General features: G+C 39.7%; 1 protein-coding gene across 4 annotated transcripts; it reads right to left on the bottom strand.

The window, feature by feature from the left end:
* Positions 1-2,732: 2,732 nt before the first annotated feature.
* Positions 2,733-4,756, bottom strand: WBP5 (WW domain binding protein 5). Of its 4 annotated transcripts, none has more exons than XM_012644741.1 (2): positions 4,597-4,756; positions 2,733-3,604 (listed from the first exon to the last, which is right to left on the bottom strand). In XM_012644741.1, exon 2 carries the CDS (start codon positions 3,525-3,527, stop codon positions 3,213-3,215), a length of 315 nt encoding a protein of 104 aa, XP_012500195.1. In that variant the 5' UTR covers positions 3,528-3,604; positions 4,597-4,756; the 3' UTR covers positions 2,733-3,212. The 4 variants fall into 4 exon arrangements, 2 of the variants coding, with proteins under 2 accessions (XP_012500195.1, XP_012500198.1); XM_012644744.1 differs by having other exon boundaries at positions 2,733-3,601; XR_001137511.1 differs by lacking the exon at positions 2,733-3,604 and adding an exon at positions 4,071-4,130 and having other exon boundaries at positions 4,597-4,723.
* Positions 4,757-19,155: the final 14,399 nt, after the last annotated feature.

The following is a 19,155-nucleotide window of genomic DNA, read 5'->3' as shown; positions in this document are numbered from 1 at the left end:
CATATACCCACTATTATAGTATCATACAAATGAGTTTCACTGCTCTGAAAATCCTCTGTGCTCCATCTTTTCATCCCATCCTCCCCCCAACCCTTGGCAACCACTGACCCTTTTACTATCCCAAGAGTTTGCCTTTTTCAGAATGTCATATAGATGAAATCATAAAATGTGCAGCCTTTCCATATTGGCTCCTTTCACTTACTAGCATGCATTTAAGATTGCCTCATGTCTTTTCATGGCTTGATAGCTCATTTCTTTTTAGCACTGAATAATATTCCATTGTTTTGATGTGCCTCAGGTTTTTTATCCATTTACCCACTGAAGGACATCCTTGTTGCTTCCAAGTTTTGGCAATTATGAATAAAACTGCTATAAGCATTTATGTACAGGTTATTGTGTGGACATAAGTTTTCAACTCATTTGGGTGAATACCAAAAAGCATGATTGGTTGGTTGTATGGAAAAAGTATGTTTAGTTTCGTTAGAAACTGCCAAAATGCCTTCCAAAGTGGCTGTTGCACCATTTTGCATTCTGGCCATCAGTGGATGAGAGATCCTATTGCTCCATATCCTTGTCAGTATCCATATCCAAAATGTGGACTAGCCACACAATAGAATAATATTTGGCAATAAAAGGGAATGAAGCACTGATATAAACTATAACATGGATGAACTTAGGAAATATTATGCTCAGTGAAAGAAGCCAGTCACAAGAGACCACATTTTATGTGTCCAGAACAGAGAAAACTATAGAGGCAGAAGGTAGATTAATGTTTGCTTAAGGCTGGGGAGATAAGGGCATAGGAGGGTCATAACTAAGTATGTGGCATTTCTTTTTGACTTGATGAAAATGTACTAAAATTGATTGTGGTGATGGTTGCACATATCTGTGAATATGCTAAAAACCATCAAAATGTATACTTTAAGTGGGTAAACTGGCATGCAAATTATATCTCAATAAAGCTATTATAAAAAAGAAGGAACATCTATTCTGGCATGGATTAGTAGGAGTTATCCAGGCTAAGGGTATAAGTGATAATTGAGAGAGTATTTCAGGCAGGGAGAACTATGGGAACCAAGACCAGGACTTGAAAGGGCATGGAGCTTTGAGATGATAGGAATTCACTTAGTACAACAGTATTGTTGTTACTATTTATTAAGTATTAACTGTTTCAGAGCAGTGATTGGGAGCAAGGACTTGGACCTTAGACAGGTGTTCCATTTAATAGCTAGGTGACTTTTCTTTTCTCATTTTCCTACAAAATAACAAGTAAATGATATAATATCTGGAAAAGGACTCAGAGTTCACATAAGGGAAGAAAGACTCTGTGTAAGTCCAAGAACTATTTTTGACAGTTACAATGCAAGAATAATAGAATTATTCATTGGGAAAATTTTTTAAAAAATAATTATTATTTCTTAACCACATGACAGGAGGCCTGGTAAGATACCAAAATGTCACTTAAAGAGAAATGATCCCTCCCTTTAGCAAACTAAAGGGCTTCATCTTGATATTTGTGGATATATGTATGTGTATGTGTGTATATATTATACTGTGCCTCCTGTCCTTTCATTTTTCTTTTAACAATGCATGATGAACATGTAGTACATATGGAATCTACCTCATTCCTTTATTTTATTTTATTTTTTTTTTTGAGACAGAGTCTCACTCTTTTTGCCTGGGCTAGAGTGCCGTGGCGTCAGCCTAGCTCACAGCAACCTCAAACTCCTGGGCTCAAGGGATCCTCCTGCCTCAGCCTCCAGAGTAGCTGGGACTACAGGCATGCGCCACCATGCCCGGCTAATTTTTTATATATATTTTTAGTTGTCTGATTAATTTCTTTCTATTTTTAGTAGAGACAGGGTCTCGCTCTTGCTCAGGCTGGTCTCGAACTCCTGAGCTCAAACAATCCACCCGCCTCAGCCTCCCAGAGTGCTAGGATTACAGGCGTGAGCCACCGCGCCCGGCCTACCTCATTCCTTTAAATAGCTACTTTACCCACACTATACTGAAAATACGGAGGAGGATGTGGACAAAATATTGAATAGACATGTCTTAAAGTAACGTATACAAATGGCCAATAAGCACATGAAAAGATGCTCTGTACCCAACTATAAGACATGGCCCAAGTGGCACTGCATAGTGTCTATTTAAATTGAAGAAATGGACAATCTCCCCATTTCTACAGAGGTCAGTCTGGGAACTCAGCCCACTTGGGGAGCCAAAGAAATGTGTTGGGCTTCACTACTTGAGAATTATAGCATGTCACAGTGGTAGGGGCCTGAAAGGTGCAATGCACTGCAGAAGGGGCCATAATGCCCAGTATACATCACAGTATCAGGAGTGGGGATGAGAGGCTGGGCAGGCACAGCAGGAGAAGAACATAAAAGTGGCACCCACCTCATAGCTGCCTGGGTTTGTTTTTAAGTACAGATGAGAACTACTTCTCAACCCTCCCAAGTAGCTGAAACGAATCTCTTAGGGAGCTGGCATCCTGCACGGGCACATGAAGACAACACTCCGTAAAACACAGCTCAAGGTCATTACTTTATTTGGCCCTCACAAGATATTTGTGAGATTATTATCTTTATTTTACAGACTAGAAAAGATATAAAATTTTTCTTCTAGCTAAGTGGTCAAGTGGTACTTTGAAGTTCACATTTGCTTCTAAAATCTGTCAACAAATATTAAGTGCCCCAGTACGTTTAGAAATAAACTGAGAAGTGCTGTTGGTTGCTCCTTTTTTGTTATAAAACTTTTATTATTGTTAGCAATGATAATGTGTGCTCATTTTAAAGATGTGGAAAATACAAATAAGCAAAAGAATAAAAATCATTCATAATCCCACCACCAAGACTGTACTTTTTATCTTTCATCCTAAACAAGGTTTTAAGTGCATATATGTAATATACAAATGTACTTTTACCTTTCAAAAATATGATATTCACATATTACTTAGTAACCTTTTTTCATTTTATATCCTATCAGGAACCTCTTTTTTACAAATGAGTAAAGCTCTTTTATTAAAAGACAGAGTCTTGTAGATTGGTTCAAAATACAATAAACAATGAGATGCAGATAACAAGAGATACATCTAAAACCACTAACAGCAACAGGTTAAAAGTAGAAAGATGGACAAAAGCATATCAGGAAAATGCTAACAAAAAGAAACCTATATGGTATTGTTAATATCAAATAAAGATCAAGGTAAACTACATTAAATAGGGGTAAGGATGGTTTCGATTAACCTTCCAACGCATCACTATAAGTTTGTTTCTTACTCTCCTTATCTCATCTACTTCATCCACTTCTTTAAACATATCTTCATTGCTTAAATGCCTGTTGTGTATATCTTCTTTAAATTCCTGGAGAGATTGAATCAGCCTTTCTCTAAAAGTTCCTTCTGCTTTTTCTTCCTCCTCTGGCTCTTCCTCCTCCTCTGGCTTTTCCTCAGGCTTTGGCTCTTCCTCGAGCTTTGGTTCACTCTCATTTTCTGGTTTTCCTTCAATTTTTTGACAGGGTTTCATCTTGTGTCTGTCTGCCTCTCTTCCTTCCTTCTCTCCTTTTCTTTTTTTCTGCTATTCCCCTTTGAATGTAGTTACTTCTAGGAAGCAAGAAGGAGACAGCAAGTCAAAGATTTGGTGAGTGGACAGGTGCTCTAGACAGAGGTACCAGCATTTCCTTTTCTTGATTCAGAGCTGTCATCGAATATCTACCACCTAAGAAGCCCAGTCAGCAATCAGGGCTATCCTGACCCCGCCCCTCTTACCGCCACTTTTCCACCTCCTCACCTCTCTCTTGTCGCTCTTTCCAGCCTTTTCCAAGGCCCTCCTTCCCGCCTCCCTGCCCTCCCCAACTGTTTCTCCCCCGCGGGGCCTAACACAGGGACTTCCCCAGAACAGAGAAGGGTGGCTGGAAGGGTGGGGAGGAGCGAGAGGGGAAAGGGGAAAGGGAGGAAGAGTAGGAAAAAAGGGAGGAAGAGGAGGGGGCGGGAACAGTGGGGCCCACAACCTTTCTCCCGCCCTCACCCGAGGAGTTTTTATAATGTTCCTCTCACCTACCTGGTACGGATCGGGTCAGTTTCTTCCTCTTTTTTTTTTCTAGCCTTGGGTCGCGCTAAGAACACAAAGCTGCAGACAGACGGGAAACGGGAGGGGACGGTGGGGGTGGGGCGAGCGTTTGGTTTGCTGACCAGCACCAGAGACCCAGGGTCTCGGTCATGGAAAGTTTCCCACCTTTTGTTTCCCCCAGTTCTCCCCTTCTCCACAGTGCGAGTAAGCTCGTCTTTCTTCTCTGACAGGGAGTGGGGAAAGCAGATTACTTCCGAACTATCTCTAACATCGAGGCGCGGTTTGGGGGACGGTGGGTGTCTGGAAAGCGGTCTTAGATGGCAGAGGATGATTACTTTTAAACTATGACAGAGGTCTTCCTGTCCTTCTCCCAGGACCCCTAGTCCCTTTCCCAAGGGCCATACATTTCCTGCGGACCTGGAGGAGAGAGGGGAGGAGAGTCGGACTTGCCTGGCACTCCCTAAAGTCTTCGCCCTAAGCTACTGCGCACTGGCAACCTCCAGGCAACACCCATACTGACACCGACCTGCAAAATTTCCGCAAGTTGACTCCTTCTCCTTCCACTCTTCTCCGGGGCGGCCGCCTGCACTGCTAAAGGAAGCTGGTACCCAGACGGGAACAAGGACTAGACTAGCAGGACTTCTGCACACGTCGACTCCTGGTCACATGAGATCTACGTCACCAGTGAGCTCCGGTCCCTAATTTCCACTCCCACCAAAAGCGCGGCAGAAGTGAGCCCGCCCCCTACTCCCTCCCGGTTCCCCACTCCTTATACATATATGGCCCTGTCAATCTTTTCTATTGTTGCCTATCCCACAGGGAAAAATGTTATTTGCAATTCTCTGATTACTAGGGAGGGGCTGCCTCTTTTTCTGGAGCTACTGAACTTTTCTACTCCTTCTGTCAAGAATTGTCTCTTCCAGTCTTCCGCTCCCAGGGTAACTACCTCCTCCATCCTTCGTCCCTCCCCCAGCCTCCATTTCATCTGCAATCTGGTCCTTAGCTGTTGAGGAGCAGGGTGGGCGGGGTAGCGGTTGTAAAAAACAAAAACAAAAACAAAACAAAACAGGAGCCTGGAACATGAGTGATATTTTTGAAAGCAATTTTTACTTTACTCTTAATACTTCTATGTTTTTGTTTGTTTTATTTAAAAGTAAGTTCTATCTTTTTATAGTGAGAAAAGACAAAGACAAATTTACTTTAGTTACATGAATTAATACATGTACAGTGATTAGAATAATGCCTGGTATATAGTAAGTGCTTTAAATGTGCAAGCTATGGTTATAATTAGATTAGTATTTTATTTGGGGAAAATGATTCAAAAATGAAGAAAAGTAATGTTTGACTCCTGAGCCCTGGTGGTTGTGTTGCCAGGAAGCTGTGCTGCCTGAAGAATCATCACTTGATCAATTGTCAGGTGTACATTGTGAGCCCAAGTTTCTTCATCTGAAAGAAAGGAATAATAACATACAACTCATAGAATTGATTGTCGGGAAGTCTAAATGATAACACCGGTGTAAAGCATTTGACTCACAGAAAGTCTTCAACAGATATTGGTTACCTTTCAACCTCAACTCAGTCTTTGGTAGAAGTCACAAATTTGCCATAAAAACTGCTTAGCTCTTAGAGCTAATAGTTGAAAAATAACAGGAGGAGATATAAATATGTATTTTTGTTGTATAGAAGCTTTGGTGCCCCTTCGTGAAGGAGAATAAAGAGCCCAAAGAATCATATGGAAGGAAAAAAAGAACCTTACCACATATTAATTTATTTCACTTGCTTTTCTATTACATTATTATATCTTCTGGGAATCATATGTATTTGAGCCCTAGAATACCCAGCTATAGTGGTTGGGGTGTGCTGGACAGAACACTGGTGTGAGAGACAGGAGCTGTTAGTCCCAGTGCCAGACTTAGAACTGACTGCGTGACCCTCAGTAAGTTGCTCTCCCTGTACTGGCCTTATGTCTAAAACAGGAGAGCACAGGCAAGCTCTCAGAACTTTAGAAAGAAGCATGAGATTAGTAAAACATGTGACTATATTGTCCCCAGGGAAGATTAAAACATCTTGAATGTCAGCTGCTATTATCTAGCTTGACAGCAATGGTTCCAGAAATCATTAGAATGTCCTGAAAGGGGAAAGGTGCTTTGCTGCCATTATCTCCTTTTATACTCCCAACAACTCTGCAAAGGAAATATTTTCATTTCCATGTTATATATGAAGAAACTAAGAGAATTTAGGTCATGTGCCCCAAAACATTACCTCCTTAGACCCAAGCAGCAAAGGCCTTTGCCTGAGGCCCCACTTTTTGAGGGTAGCCTCTGGCTCTCCTACATGTTCTCTTCCCCATGTAGTGAAGAGATAATGGGGCAAGATATACCTAGTTGTAGCTTTCACTCTAGACCATACTCTAAATCCTAGGATCTTAGAATATCCTGCCCAAAGGACCCATAGCCCAAGTCCAGGGCCTGCATATTCCTCCTCTCCAGATCTGCTGTCCTGAGAATGGGCCACATCCCACTCCTAGGCCAAGAGCTAGGGGTGGAACAGATAATATATATATAGCTAGGAAGGCAGAGCCTCCTTCACATGAGACCATTTGGAGAAAGAGTAAAGGGACGGGGGACTTGTCAGGCCTTGGCCTGGGTTAAAAGCCCTTGACCTGGGTCTCAGGGGATGGTCAGGATCTAGACGGAGGGAGGGAAGAAAGGAGAAGACTAGTATGATTGAACCCAGGTCCTGTGCCCTTACCGTTAGTTGCCCTGCTCTGTCTCTCATGCTTCCTTGCTGGGCAGAAGTTCATTTGCTCCTCCTTAGGGATGCTTAAGTCTCTTTACAGTAGTTATAATCTGAAAGCTAGTTCAGTGTAATCACATCGTGATATGCTTTGCACTACCCCAAGGACTTTCTCACTTATTTCCAGGTCATGGAATCTGAATCTGTCTACCTTTCTGGACAGTACTTAGACAATTGCATTAAAATATGCATCTCCTTTGAGCACTTAAATACATTCCTAGGTATTCATCCTAGGAAAATATTTAATGGTAGTCACAATGATTTACTACAATAAAGTTTGTAGACCTGAATTCCTAGCATCAAACCTTTAGCTTTGACCTGAATATGCAGTGAGAAGCCACAAGTGAAAAGCAACCATGAAGGGACAGAAAGAAAGAGAAAATCATTCTAGGCCATAGCAGATCTACACCCAAGCATGTATACATTCTCATAACACCAGGATTTTTCTGGATGCTTTTGCTAGATAAAGAAGGCAAACTTCATAATTCTGTTAAAACAAATTCAAACTGTACAGATTGTATGTACCATTTAGAAGTAGAAAATGAGAAAATGACTCTCAGGATATTCAATACAATTATTGATAATGAAAACAATTACAAAGCAAATTAAATGTCTTACAATAGGGAGAAAGTTAAAATTAATTATGTAACCACCACATAGAATTCTAAGAAAATAATAAGATTGTTATGGATCAAATGTTTGTGTGCCCTCCAAATTCATATGTTGAAGCCTAATCCCCAAAATGATGGTATTAGGAGGTTGGGCCTTTGGGAAGTAGATAACTAGGTCATAAGGGTAGAGCCCTCATGAGTGGGATTCCTATCCTTATAAAAAGAGGCCTGAGGGAGCATGCTTCTTCCTTCTCTGTTCTCCGTGATGATACAAAGAGAAGATGGCCATCTGCAAACCAGGAAGCAAGCCCTCACCAGACACCGAATCTGCTGGTACCTCGATCTCGGAATTCTCAACGTCCAGAATTGTGAGAAATAAATGTTTACACTACAAGTCTATAGTATAATAACTTGTTATAGCAGCCCAAACTGACTAAGACAGAGATCTATTGAGAACAGAGAGTTAATTTCTTCAGAAATTTTCCTCAGAGTTGGCGAGGATATGGGAAAAACAAGCATTCACATGCACTGTGAAAATACAAAGTACTACAACATTTTTAGAAGTCATTTTGGCAGTATCACACTTTAAAATACATGTCCTTCTGGAGACATCAGTTCCTCTGCTAGGAATTTGCCATACGGAAATACTCCAATGCCAAATATGATCATCGTAGTAGTTGTGGTAATAGTTTTTCTTTTTAAAGGAAAAAAAACTTAAATTTTCCTAAAAAGGGGACGGGATTAAGAAAAGTTTGATTGGCCGGGCACGGTGGCTCACGCCTGTAATCCTAGCACTCTGGGAGGCCGAGGCGGGCGGATTGTTTGAGCTCAGGAGTTCGAGACCAGCCTGAGCAAAAGCGAGACCCCGTCTCTACCAAAAATAGAAAGAAATTAATTGGACAGCTAAAAATATATAGAAAAAATTAGCCAGGCATGGTGGCGCATGCCTGTAGTCCCAGCTACTTGGGAGGCTGAGGCAGTAGGATTGCTCGAGTCTGAGGTTGCTGTGAGCTAGGCTGACGCCACGGCACTCACTCTAGCCAGGGCAACAAAGTGAGACTCTGTCTCAAAAAAAAAAAAAGAAAAGTTTGATCATTCATATAAAGCAATACTATGCAGTGATGAAAAAAATGATATGGAGTTACATTTACTCACATGAAAAAAATGTCCAATGTATATTGTTAAGCGAAAAAGGGCAAATAGAAAGTTAATACATGTGGTATTACGTTTTTGTAACAGCATACATATATTTATTTTTATGTATTTAAAATATGAATATACAATTGAACTCCATTCTAACATGATAAATGAAGTCCACAAAATTGATTCCTGTAAAATTTTAGGTCATGTTACTGAGAGATGAATGGAATGGCTAAGGTGAACCTATTTGGTTAACTGGCTGCACAGCCCAAATTCATCAAGTACTCAGCTGTGATTTTGGTGCCACAAACAGTTGTTCACTGAGCAGTCAGGCTTAAATATCATCTGTCCATTTGACCCTCCGCCGACCCCCACTCCCAATCATGTTATATGCAAAGTGAAGTTATTGCAGGGTCTTGCTGTATTTCTAAATCATTAGAAATGTGGATGAATGTATGTTGAACTATTATCATAGGATATATTTGAGAATGAGTATTTAATATAAAGAGAATTTTTACTTTCTAAGTGTTACATTTATACATTTAAAAGTTATCTTTAGTAGGCATGTATTAACTAATAGTCAAAAAAACAATTGAGATAAAATTTTGGAAATGTGAAAAAAATAAAATATCTGACAAGTATAAGACAGTCATATATTTATTGAAATGAAGGTTTTATAATATATTGGTATATGAAAAAAACAGTTTGCGAACAATAACCTACAGAGCAGCCCATTTTTAAAAAGATATGTATATGTATGCATGCATAGAAAATATTATGGAATATATACACCAAAATATTAGAAGTGGATATGATTGGGTGGTTGGTGGGCTTATGGATGATTTATATATTCTTTTTTACCTCTTTGCAGACTCTCTTACATTTTCTCAGGGGGTATGTGTAACTTCTACAATAAAGCAAAGTCTGCAAACAGTACGATCTTATTTTATGACGCATATTTCATTTACATGCTTCTCTATAGCTGAGCAAGGTCTGAATTAAGAGCATCTACTACCCGTTTGAGGCTTGGGATCTTTGCAATGATTGAATCCCTCACATTTGCTTCCCTTGTCCTCCTGACCTCCAGGAAGAGCTACATATTTATTATTAGTATGCATTAGAAATGAGGCTCTCCTCACCCTCCTCTGACTATTCCTCCTTCCAATCAAGTTTGCAGTGATCGAGCTGTAGCACCAGGTTATTAACATGAGAAAGGAGGTATCTCTTTCTTAAATTTGACCTGATGAAAAATATTTTTTTCTAGGAAAATATTTTTGCTAGAAAAAGTAATATTTATGGCAATAGTATAACATTTTAAGCAGATTATAAAATATTACTCTTAGTTACCAATTCAACTCTTTAAAAATATATATGAATATAAAAAGAAAGGATTATATTAACATTTCTGGCTCTGCTTGACATGTGGCTTTTATCTATAGTATGATTTTTTTCCCAGTGAAAATGTTTTATTTTTGCAAATAAAGGCAATAAATATTATTTTAAGGCAGGTCATAAAATATATGTAAAATTATCCTAGTTACATTTAAAAATACAGATAGAAGGAAAAAACCCTCAAGAATCTACACTCGATTTCATTTATTTGATGACTCTCAAATACATATTTCATCCACTTATTTGTTCAACAAATATTAATTAGGTGCTTACTAGGTATTATCAACCTATATGTGCCTTCTAGACTTTTCTTCTCGATTATTGCTGGAAATGTTAGTGCAGTGGAGTTGCATCTTAAGCCAAAGCTGGATTCTGAAGTCATACAAAGTGAAATCCCACCCAGTCAAATCTACCTACTTCATAGCATATTAACATATGTTTTAATGTTAGTGGAGAAAAAAAATCAAACAAGAGTATTTAAACTTAAAAGGATCTAGTAATTTTAGAGGAATATGGATTTCTAAAAATTTTCATATCTCTAATTCTTGTTTATTTTCCAACTTTTCCACAGTTTTCCTGAATTACATACATAGAACAATGAAATACATAGTTTTAAGATAACTGAGACTTCATTCACTGTTCACTATATATGAAATATAATTACATATGTGAATAATATATGTAACATATATATAAAAACACACAATTTTAAAATTGAAGTATATATATATCCCAGATCCAGGGTGAAGGGAGAGAGGAAAGGATGTCAGTTTTCACTGTTCTGCTTGTGAGTGAGATGGGGGATATATACACACATGCACACGTATGAATTTGTTTACTACATCGAGATACTATATTATATATATTCTCTAACAATGCAATATAAGTATTTTTATGCCATTAAATATTGTACTTCATCATGTTAAAATTAACAGTAATTTAGTTAATCCTCTCTTGTTCATTATTTATGTTGCCTTTATGTTTTTGCTATTACAACCCAAGCCTTCACCAAAATCTTTACAACCATCATTATTTCCTAAGAAAAAAATTTCCAAAAGTGAAATTGCTAAGTCTAAGAGTCTGAAAAATCTTATTTCTTTTTATGTGTGTTACCAAAAAGGCCTGCAAGATAGTGTAACCAATTTACACGTGTACTGACAGCCCATGTGAATGGCCTTATATAAAATGGATGGTATGATTTAAAAAAAAAATTCACCAATTTGACAGGTGAATAACAGTACCTTGAGGTTTCAATTTGTATATTTTGACCCCTAGTGAGGCTAAATAACTTATACTCCACATACATGTCTTTGTTGGTCAACACCCTACTGATGTCCTGTCAGGCTGTTTGAGTTTTCAGGCTGTTGTAACTACATGCACTATTTTGTCGATTTTGAGGAACATTTTATTACAGATAACCAGTTTCGAATAGTCTCACTAGTTGTAAGAAACAGAGATTTAGGCTAGTTCAGTTGAGGCAGGATCAACGGTGAGAATTTATGAGGCAATAAAAAAGATTATGATCTCAAGGGAATCGGAGAACAGACAGCAAATTTCTAATGGACATCTAGGAGCAGGACCTGAGCACTGTAGTGTTCTGTCACTAACTTGGCTCAGTTGCTGTCTCAGTTTCTCCTCTCATCTTCTTTTATCCCTTTCTCCTCCTATGTCTTATCTCTACCTCATAGCTTCTACTTCCTCATAATTTCACCCTGTTCATCTATCAGGCTTTCTCAGATTCCTAAGGTACCAACCCTCTTCCCAAGAAAAGTGAATGTATCACACTACCCCTAAACATGCACAAAATTGCATAGAATTTCAAGTGGCCCACAGATTTTTCCAGTTGAGAATACCTGGTCTAGGTTAATTAATATGGTCAGTGGGTAAGAGTTCCTTGGACACTGGTCTAAGCCTGGCTGAGGGGCTACCAGGGTAGGGGTGAACTGGCAGGCAGTGACCCTGCAGCAAGGCTAGGCCCTCCTGGGTTTCCTGCAAGTAAGAAGGCCAGAGGTGAGAGGTCTAGCAGGCTGCATCGCTCTAACAGAACAAAACTGTACCAGTTATTTATGAGAATTTAACACTTACAAGAGTGGAAAAGATAGGAGGTCAGTTTTCTAAAACAAGACAAAAATAAGATACTTCTTAGGCTTGTGAAATTAAATAATTCAAACTTAAGGCCGTTGGAACTTTAAATCATTCTGAGGCTTGAGAGGAATGTGGCTATGCAGCCTGAGTCACAAGGCATGCCCTGCAACATCTGCCTTTTTTTTTTTTCTTGTAAATATTTAAGACCAAATGGCGCCAGAGATAAGACTCCCTCAGTGCTCACTTTGGCAGCACATATACTAAAAATGGGCACGATACAGAGAAGAATAGCATGGCCCCTGTGCAAGGATGACATGCAAACTCGTGAAGAATTTCACATTAAAAAAAACAACTCCCTCAGATCCTTACCCCTCCTCATGGAATAATAAAGTAATCTTCCCTGGAATGTAGCAGTCTGTAACCAACCAAATAGCTGTGGTGTATGCACTTGTCTTTATGGAAAATGCTGTAACCCTGCTAAAATTTCCCTATCTCTACTGATACAAGTGAAACCCTAACTTCTCCACTTTGGAAAGCTCACCCCATTCATTTGCAGTCAGTGTTTCCAGGGGCTATCCTCAAGGTTTGCACTCCAACTCTATACTTAATCATAATTTATGAATCTTCTTATTTAAGGTTGAAAGGCTCTCCAGGGATTAATTTACTGAACACATAAAATGTTGACTTATTTTAGAAAAATTTAGGTTTTAATTTCACAACTGTTAGCCTGTTTGTTGCTGTTGCTGTTTTTTTTTTTAAAGCTATTTGGGAAGTATCATTAGAAACATTCTCTAATTGATAACTATAAACATGACAAAATTATGAAGGATTTCCTATTTAGTAGGAAATGTTATTTTTTATTGTAAATTATTTTCCCCCAAAGAGTATGTCTTAAAAGTTGTGAACAAGTAGCATGTTTTTAAAATTTGCTCTTTTCTTTGAACTGATTGAAAATGTTTTCTATTTGATATATGTCAATTTAGCCCAATTACAAGGCATCCCAAGAAAAGAGAAATCTTAGGGTAAGTACCCATTTTCTTTTCCCCCAAAATGTGTAAGTATTGGGGTTTTTTTTGTTTTTTGTTTTTGTTTTTTGGAGACAGAGTCTTGTTCTGTTGCCCGAGCTAAAATACAGTGGTGTCATCATAGCTCACTGCAACCTCAAACTCCTAGACTCAGGCAATCCTCCTGCTTCAGCCTACTGAGTAGCTGGGACTACAGGTGCAGGCCACCACACCTGGCTAATTTTTCTATTTTTTGTAATGACCCAGGTCTTGCTACATTGCTCAGGCTGGTCTGGAGCTCCTGGCCTCAATCGATCCTCCTGCCTCAGCCTCCCAAAGTGCTGGGATTACAGGTGTGAGCCACCGCACCTGGCCCCAGTACTGTATTCGTTAATTTAAAAAGAAAGCACTTGGCCGGGCGCGGTGGCTCACGCCTGTGATCCTAGCTCTCTGGGAGGCCGAGGCGGGCAGATCGTTTGAGCTCAGGAGTTCGAAACCAGCCTGAGCAAGAGCGAGACCCTGTCTCTACTAAAATTAGAAAGAAATTAATTGGACAACTAAAAATACATAGAAAAAACTAGCCGGGCATGCTGGCTCATGCCTGTAGTCCCAGCTACTCGGGAGGCTGAGGCAGGAGGATCGCTTGAGCCCGGGAGTTTGAGGTTGCTGTGAGCTAGGCTGACGCCACGGCACTCACTCTAGCCCAGGCAACACAGTGAGACTCTGTCTCAAAAAAAAAAAAATAAAATAAAAAATAAAAAAATAAAAAGAAAGCATTTTAAATTAAAAACTGGAACAGAAAAGTACATAGAAGAAAGTTTATGTTCCGCTTCCACTTCCAGCCTCCTTTCCTGATACCCAGCTTCCTGTCCATTTAAGGGCCTCAGGGGGCAAATAATGACTGCTGAGGGAGAAGGTGGGGCAAAGCCTCCAACTGAGAGGAGGTTAGAACAGGGGAAAGAGATAACTCCATGAGAACTGTAAATGGACAATAACCTCAAGAGAAAATGCTGCCTCTCCCCGATGATTTGAGAAACCAAATGCTATGGGCTCGCCACGTGAAATACCAAGGTGAAAAAAGAGACATCCCAGACACAGGGTGAAGGGAGAGCAGGGGGGATGTTGGTCTCTGCTGTCCTGCTTGTGAGTGGGAGAGAAGACTGGGATTCTCAACTTGTGACATGGCCGTCACATGACGAGAGTCTACCCAAGTCCTTTTTTTTCTTTCTTTCTGCCTTTCACATCTGTATCTTCTGATTAATGATTCCTGTTAGAGGAGGTAAAACTTCTGGTCAAGGAATTGGGGAAAAGCAGCTGTCCCAGAACGCTGCAGGTTTGTGTTCTGGCTCATGCAGCCTGGGGGAAATGTGGGACTTGAATGGCTGACAGCCGAGGGCAGAGTCCACAAGTGGGTCAGGGTCTGTGTTCTTGACCCAAGGTCCATTTTGGATGGTCCGTGGGGAAAGTGGTATACGAATGAATATAGGTATATAGGTATATGCTAGAAAGCCTTCCCCAAAGGGAGTAGGGTCACAAGCTCCACTTCCTGCGTCCCACGCTCATTTTGGTGGAAAAGATTTTGGTAGTCGGGTGTGGAAATGAATCACAGAGAGGGAAACAGAGACATAAAGGGTGAAAGTTCTATTTTAAATAGCACCCCCCCCCGTTTCCACCATTGTGGGTATTTAAAGAGCAAGGAATGCCAGGGGCTGAGGATGGATACGGAGTGACAAAGTTGAAGAATGGGGTGGGAGACTCGGAGTGGGGAAGAGGCCGGGTGGTAATCGGGCGGCGCCAGCGCTCCGCTGCAGCAGCCCTCGCTTCCTCCACCCGTCTGCAGGTCTGAGGGCCACGCATCTCGTGGGAGAATTGGGAGGAGACCGCGAGGATAGGCCGGTCGGTGCAGGGGACCATGGTGGGGGCGGGGATGGGGTGTGTGTAAGGTCGAGGACAGAGCCCAAGTCTGAGGCCCCATTCTGGATCCTTCCTTTTGGTGCCTGCATAAGCCTGGGGAAGGATCTACCAAAAAAAAAAAAAATGGTAGGCTTCGGAGGAAGGAGGAGAGAAGAGCAAGCGGGAGGGCGGGGCTTTAACTTGAAGCCTGGAAGAGGGGAAGAGGGCCCAAGAGTCCTCCCTGGTGGGAGAAATGAAAATTTAAAAACCCTTTATATCCGGGGCTCTGAATTTTCAAAGGTGCGTAGTAGGGCCTCTGTCCTCGGTGCTGATATGTCCACCAAGAATTCCGTTTTTTCGTTCACCTTTTATGTCTTAGGAGTAGTGGAGTGCAAAGTGGAATGAGCAGGAGAAAAATTTCAACGTGGAAAATGCCTTCCAAGTAAAAAGAAAAAGGAAGAAAGGAGGGGAGCAGGCCCTGTACAAAATGGAGAGGAAGCTCGCTCGCCCTTTGTTGAGAGAGTGAAGTCCAGAAAGCTAAAGGAAATGTTAGAGGGTGTTAGACTCTGCTGTTCCAGGGTTTTAGGGGCCTCGGGGAGGCAGTAGTCTTGTCAATAACACTGACATGATAGATGCAGATGAAGATGATATGGAATGATTCATGGAGGAGAAGAGAGAGTTAAGGCAAAAGCTCAGGGCACTGAAGTTAAGGTACAGTCCCTGGCCTTAATTAGGACCACCTTGTGCATCATCACCACCATGCTGAGTTTTGCTTTGTACTTTGAAAATTGAAGTTTTCTCTGAGGTTAATACTTGTCAACCTGTCTTCTGTTCCTTTGCCTTTTTTTGATGTACTTTTGTTGATCCAATTGCTTCAAAACGTTTAGTGTTGCCAGCTTCTATTTGAATATTGCATTCTGACCAAATCAACAAATTCTTCTTTGTCAGCGGAAGTGCTTCACACACTTAAATAGAAAAATGCTTACTATGAATTTTAATTTAAATTAAATTTTTTTTTTTTCAGACAAGGTCTCGCTCTGCCACCCAGGCTGGAGTGCAGTGGTGTGATCATAGCTCACTGTAACCTTGAACTTCTGGGCTCAAGCGATCCTTCTGCCTCAGCCTCCTGAGTACATGAGCACATGACCGTGCCTGCCTAAGTTTTCTATTTTTTTTTTTGTAGAAATGGAGTTCCCCCAACAAAATTCCATGAATCAAACCACTTCGAACTGGGCCCAAAAACATATGACGTTATTATGGTCTCCTGAGAGATTCCAATGCAAACTAACTTGATTAACTGGTAATACAGTGAAAGTGTAATTATATTGAGTAAAAGTATGCCTAGAAAAAGCCTGCAAGGAAATATGTCAAAATTCCAAATAGCCTAGCAATGCATATATCACAGGATCTAAATCATCCTACTCTATGTTAGGATCTACTTTAAAAAATATTTCAATATTTCTTACATTGGGATATATCATGTAATAGATGTGAAAATATTGTGTGATGGCTTCACTTTTTCTCAAAAAAAGTGTTTCTGAATCCATAGTGGGTGTTATAGATGTTATAATAATCAAGAAAGTAAGGTGTATAAATATATATGGGCTTGTGCACATTTGTGATAGAAAAAGAATTCACTATTGATAACATTTGGGAATGGATGTGTGATTAAAGTGATTTTGCTGTTCTTATTTTCTTCAATGCCAGTTTTTTGTTTATTTGTTTTTTTAAACAGAGTCTCACTGTATTGCCCAGGCTAGAGTGCCGTGGCGTCAGCCTAGCTCACAGCAACCTCAAACTCCTGGGCTCAAGCGATCCTCCTGCCTCAGCACTGTCCCCGCCCCCCACCCAGTAGCTGGGACTACAGGCACACACCACCACACCTGGCTAATTTTTTCTATTTTTAGTAGAGACAGGGTCTCGCTCTTGCTCAGGCTGGTCTCAAACTCCTGACCTCAAGCGATCCTCCTGCCTCAGCCTCCCGGAGTGCTAGGATTACAGGCATTAGCCACCATGCCCAGTCACCAGTTTTTTATTTTTGAATTTTTCATACAGCTCCAATCATATATCCATTAACAAATTCTGAATATATATCATCATGTTAATTTAAAATATGCAGAATATAATGGTAATAACAATGCTCATAACACACTTTTGGCGTGAACCATGTTCCAGACAGTATTCTAAGTGATTTACAGGTATTGATCAATTCATTTCTCAAACGAAAACCTGTGAAGTCTGTACTTTCAATGACCCCACATTACGTAGGAGGAAAGAGGCACACAGAGATTAAGCAAACTACCTGAGGTTGTTCAACTAGTAAGTTGCAAAACCAGGATATAGGCAAAACTGTTGGGCTCCAGAATCAGTCCTTTCAGCTTCTCAATAAAGTAAATTATAAATATATTAAAATCATGATCAGAACAGCTGGAGACAGCCAACTATTTTCTTAAATATAATTTTAAAATTATATTGTTTTTCTAATATTTTAGTAGTGGCAAATGCCGATTTCATTGTTCCTTCTAAGGGGAATGGTGTTTTTCCCTCACAATGAATAAAACTGGGCATAATGGGGATAATCAGGCAATTGATACTGGGACCTAAAAAATCCTTGATATAGAGGACTTGAGAGGTCATCACAATAAATTCAAGTTATGAGAAAGATGAAATTAAGAGGAAGCAGAAACTATGAAGATGTAGAAACTATGAAGATGCAGAAACTAGGACACAGAGCAAAGCTATCCAGTGGAAATTAAGACACCTCTTAGCAATGGGAACAGAAGATAGATATTTATTGTATGAATGCATAATTCATGGGAGATAAATGTACCAGGTAGATCCTTTCAGTGCTTCTGATGCAAACATTTTTAAAAATGAATAGGTATTGTACAGTAAAGAATATCTCCTAACTTGTTTTACAATGTAACAATGGATTTATTTTTCCCCTTTAACAAAACTTGAGTGTCTATTGGAGAAATTTAAAAAGTAGACTACAGGCCACCTTGTGACCAGAGCCAGCCCTGCAGTTTGAACATCACTCAGTAGGAAGCCTGGGGTAGAGACATTAATCTTGATTAATAATGGAACTAATTTTGGACTTATTGAGATTGAGGTACCCTTGAGATATCCAGGAGAAGAGTTGCACTATAGAATTGGGTAAAAGTCTGTAGAACCAGAAAAGGTCTGGGCTAGGATTGTGGAATTGGAAGTCATCATCCCTAGGACTGTAGTGACAACTGCAGAAATAGACGAGATCAGCCAGGAAGAAATGGAGACTGATAAGAGAATAAACTTTCAACGTTTAGGGAAGGAATAAAACTCAGTTGCTAAGAGTCTGGGCATTGAAACCAAATCCAAATTTTATTCTTTTCTAGTTTTGTGATGCTTCACCTTTCTAAAAACATCATAAACTCCATTTAACAAGTAATTAGAGCTGTGGACTTTCTCCTCAGCCCATGCACAGACATTGAACAAATGGATATACCCATCTTTGAACAAATGGATATACTCATCCATGCACATATATGGGCACACAACTTTGAACACAGATTTAGGGGGCCCACAGGTTTTCTCTATTAAGACCTGTGGTCTAATATTATCAGTAGGAATGTAGAATAGGAGGGTCAAATAGAAAACAAATAGTAAGATGATAGACATAAACACAAATACATCAATAATTAGAGTGAATATAAATGGATTGAACATCCCAAATCAGACTGGATAAAAATAATACATTCTACACTGTCATAAGAGACACTCCTTAAATGTAAGGACAGAGAATTATTGAAAGTTAAAGTGTTATAAAAATAAATACATATATGCAGTAACCAAAGGAAAGGTGATGTCACTATGAAAAATTCAACAAGGTAGACCTTAAGACAATAAACATTGCTAAAGATAGATATATTTTATAAGATAAAATGGTCAGTCTAACAGGAAGATATTAAAATTCTAAACTAGTATTTTCTATTAACATTGCTTCAAAATATACAAAACAAAAAATATTAGAAATAAAAGGAGAAATAGAGAAACCTAACATCACTGTGGCACATGTAAATATACCTCCTTAAATAACTGATAGAAGAATCAGAAACAATATCAGTAAAGTATTGAATATTTAAGCAACAAGACTAACAAACTTGACTTAATTTACATATATAGAAC

Source organism: Propithecus coquereli, unplaced genomic scaffold (genome assembly GCF_000956105.1).
Source record: "Propithecus coquereli isolate 6110/MARCELLA unplaced genomic scaffold, Pcoq_1.0 Scaffold104, whole genome shotgun sequence".
Taxonomy (NCBI): Eukaryota; Metazoa; Chordata; class Mammalia; order Primates; family Indriidae; genus Propithecus; species Propithecus coquereli.
The sequence above is the reverse complement of the archived record's forward strand: the minus strand, read 5'-3'. Positions and strand labels throughout refer to the sequence as shown.

What these genes read in the sequence shown, in the direction of transcription:
- WBP5 (XM_012644741.1), bottom strand. Translation starts at nt 3,527, where the DNA reads ATGAAACCCTGTCAAAAAATTGAAGGAAAACCAGAAAATGAGAGTGAA.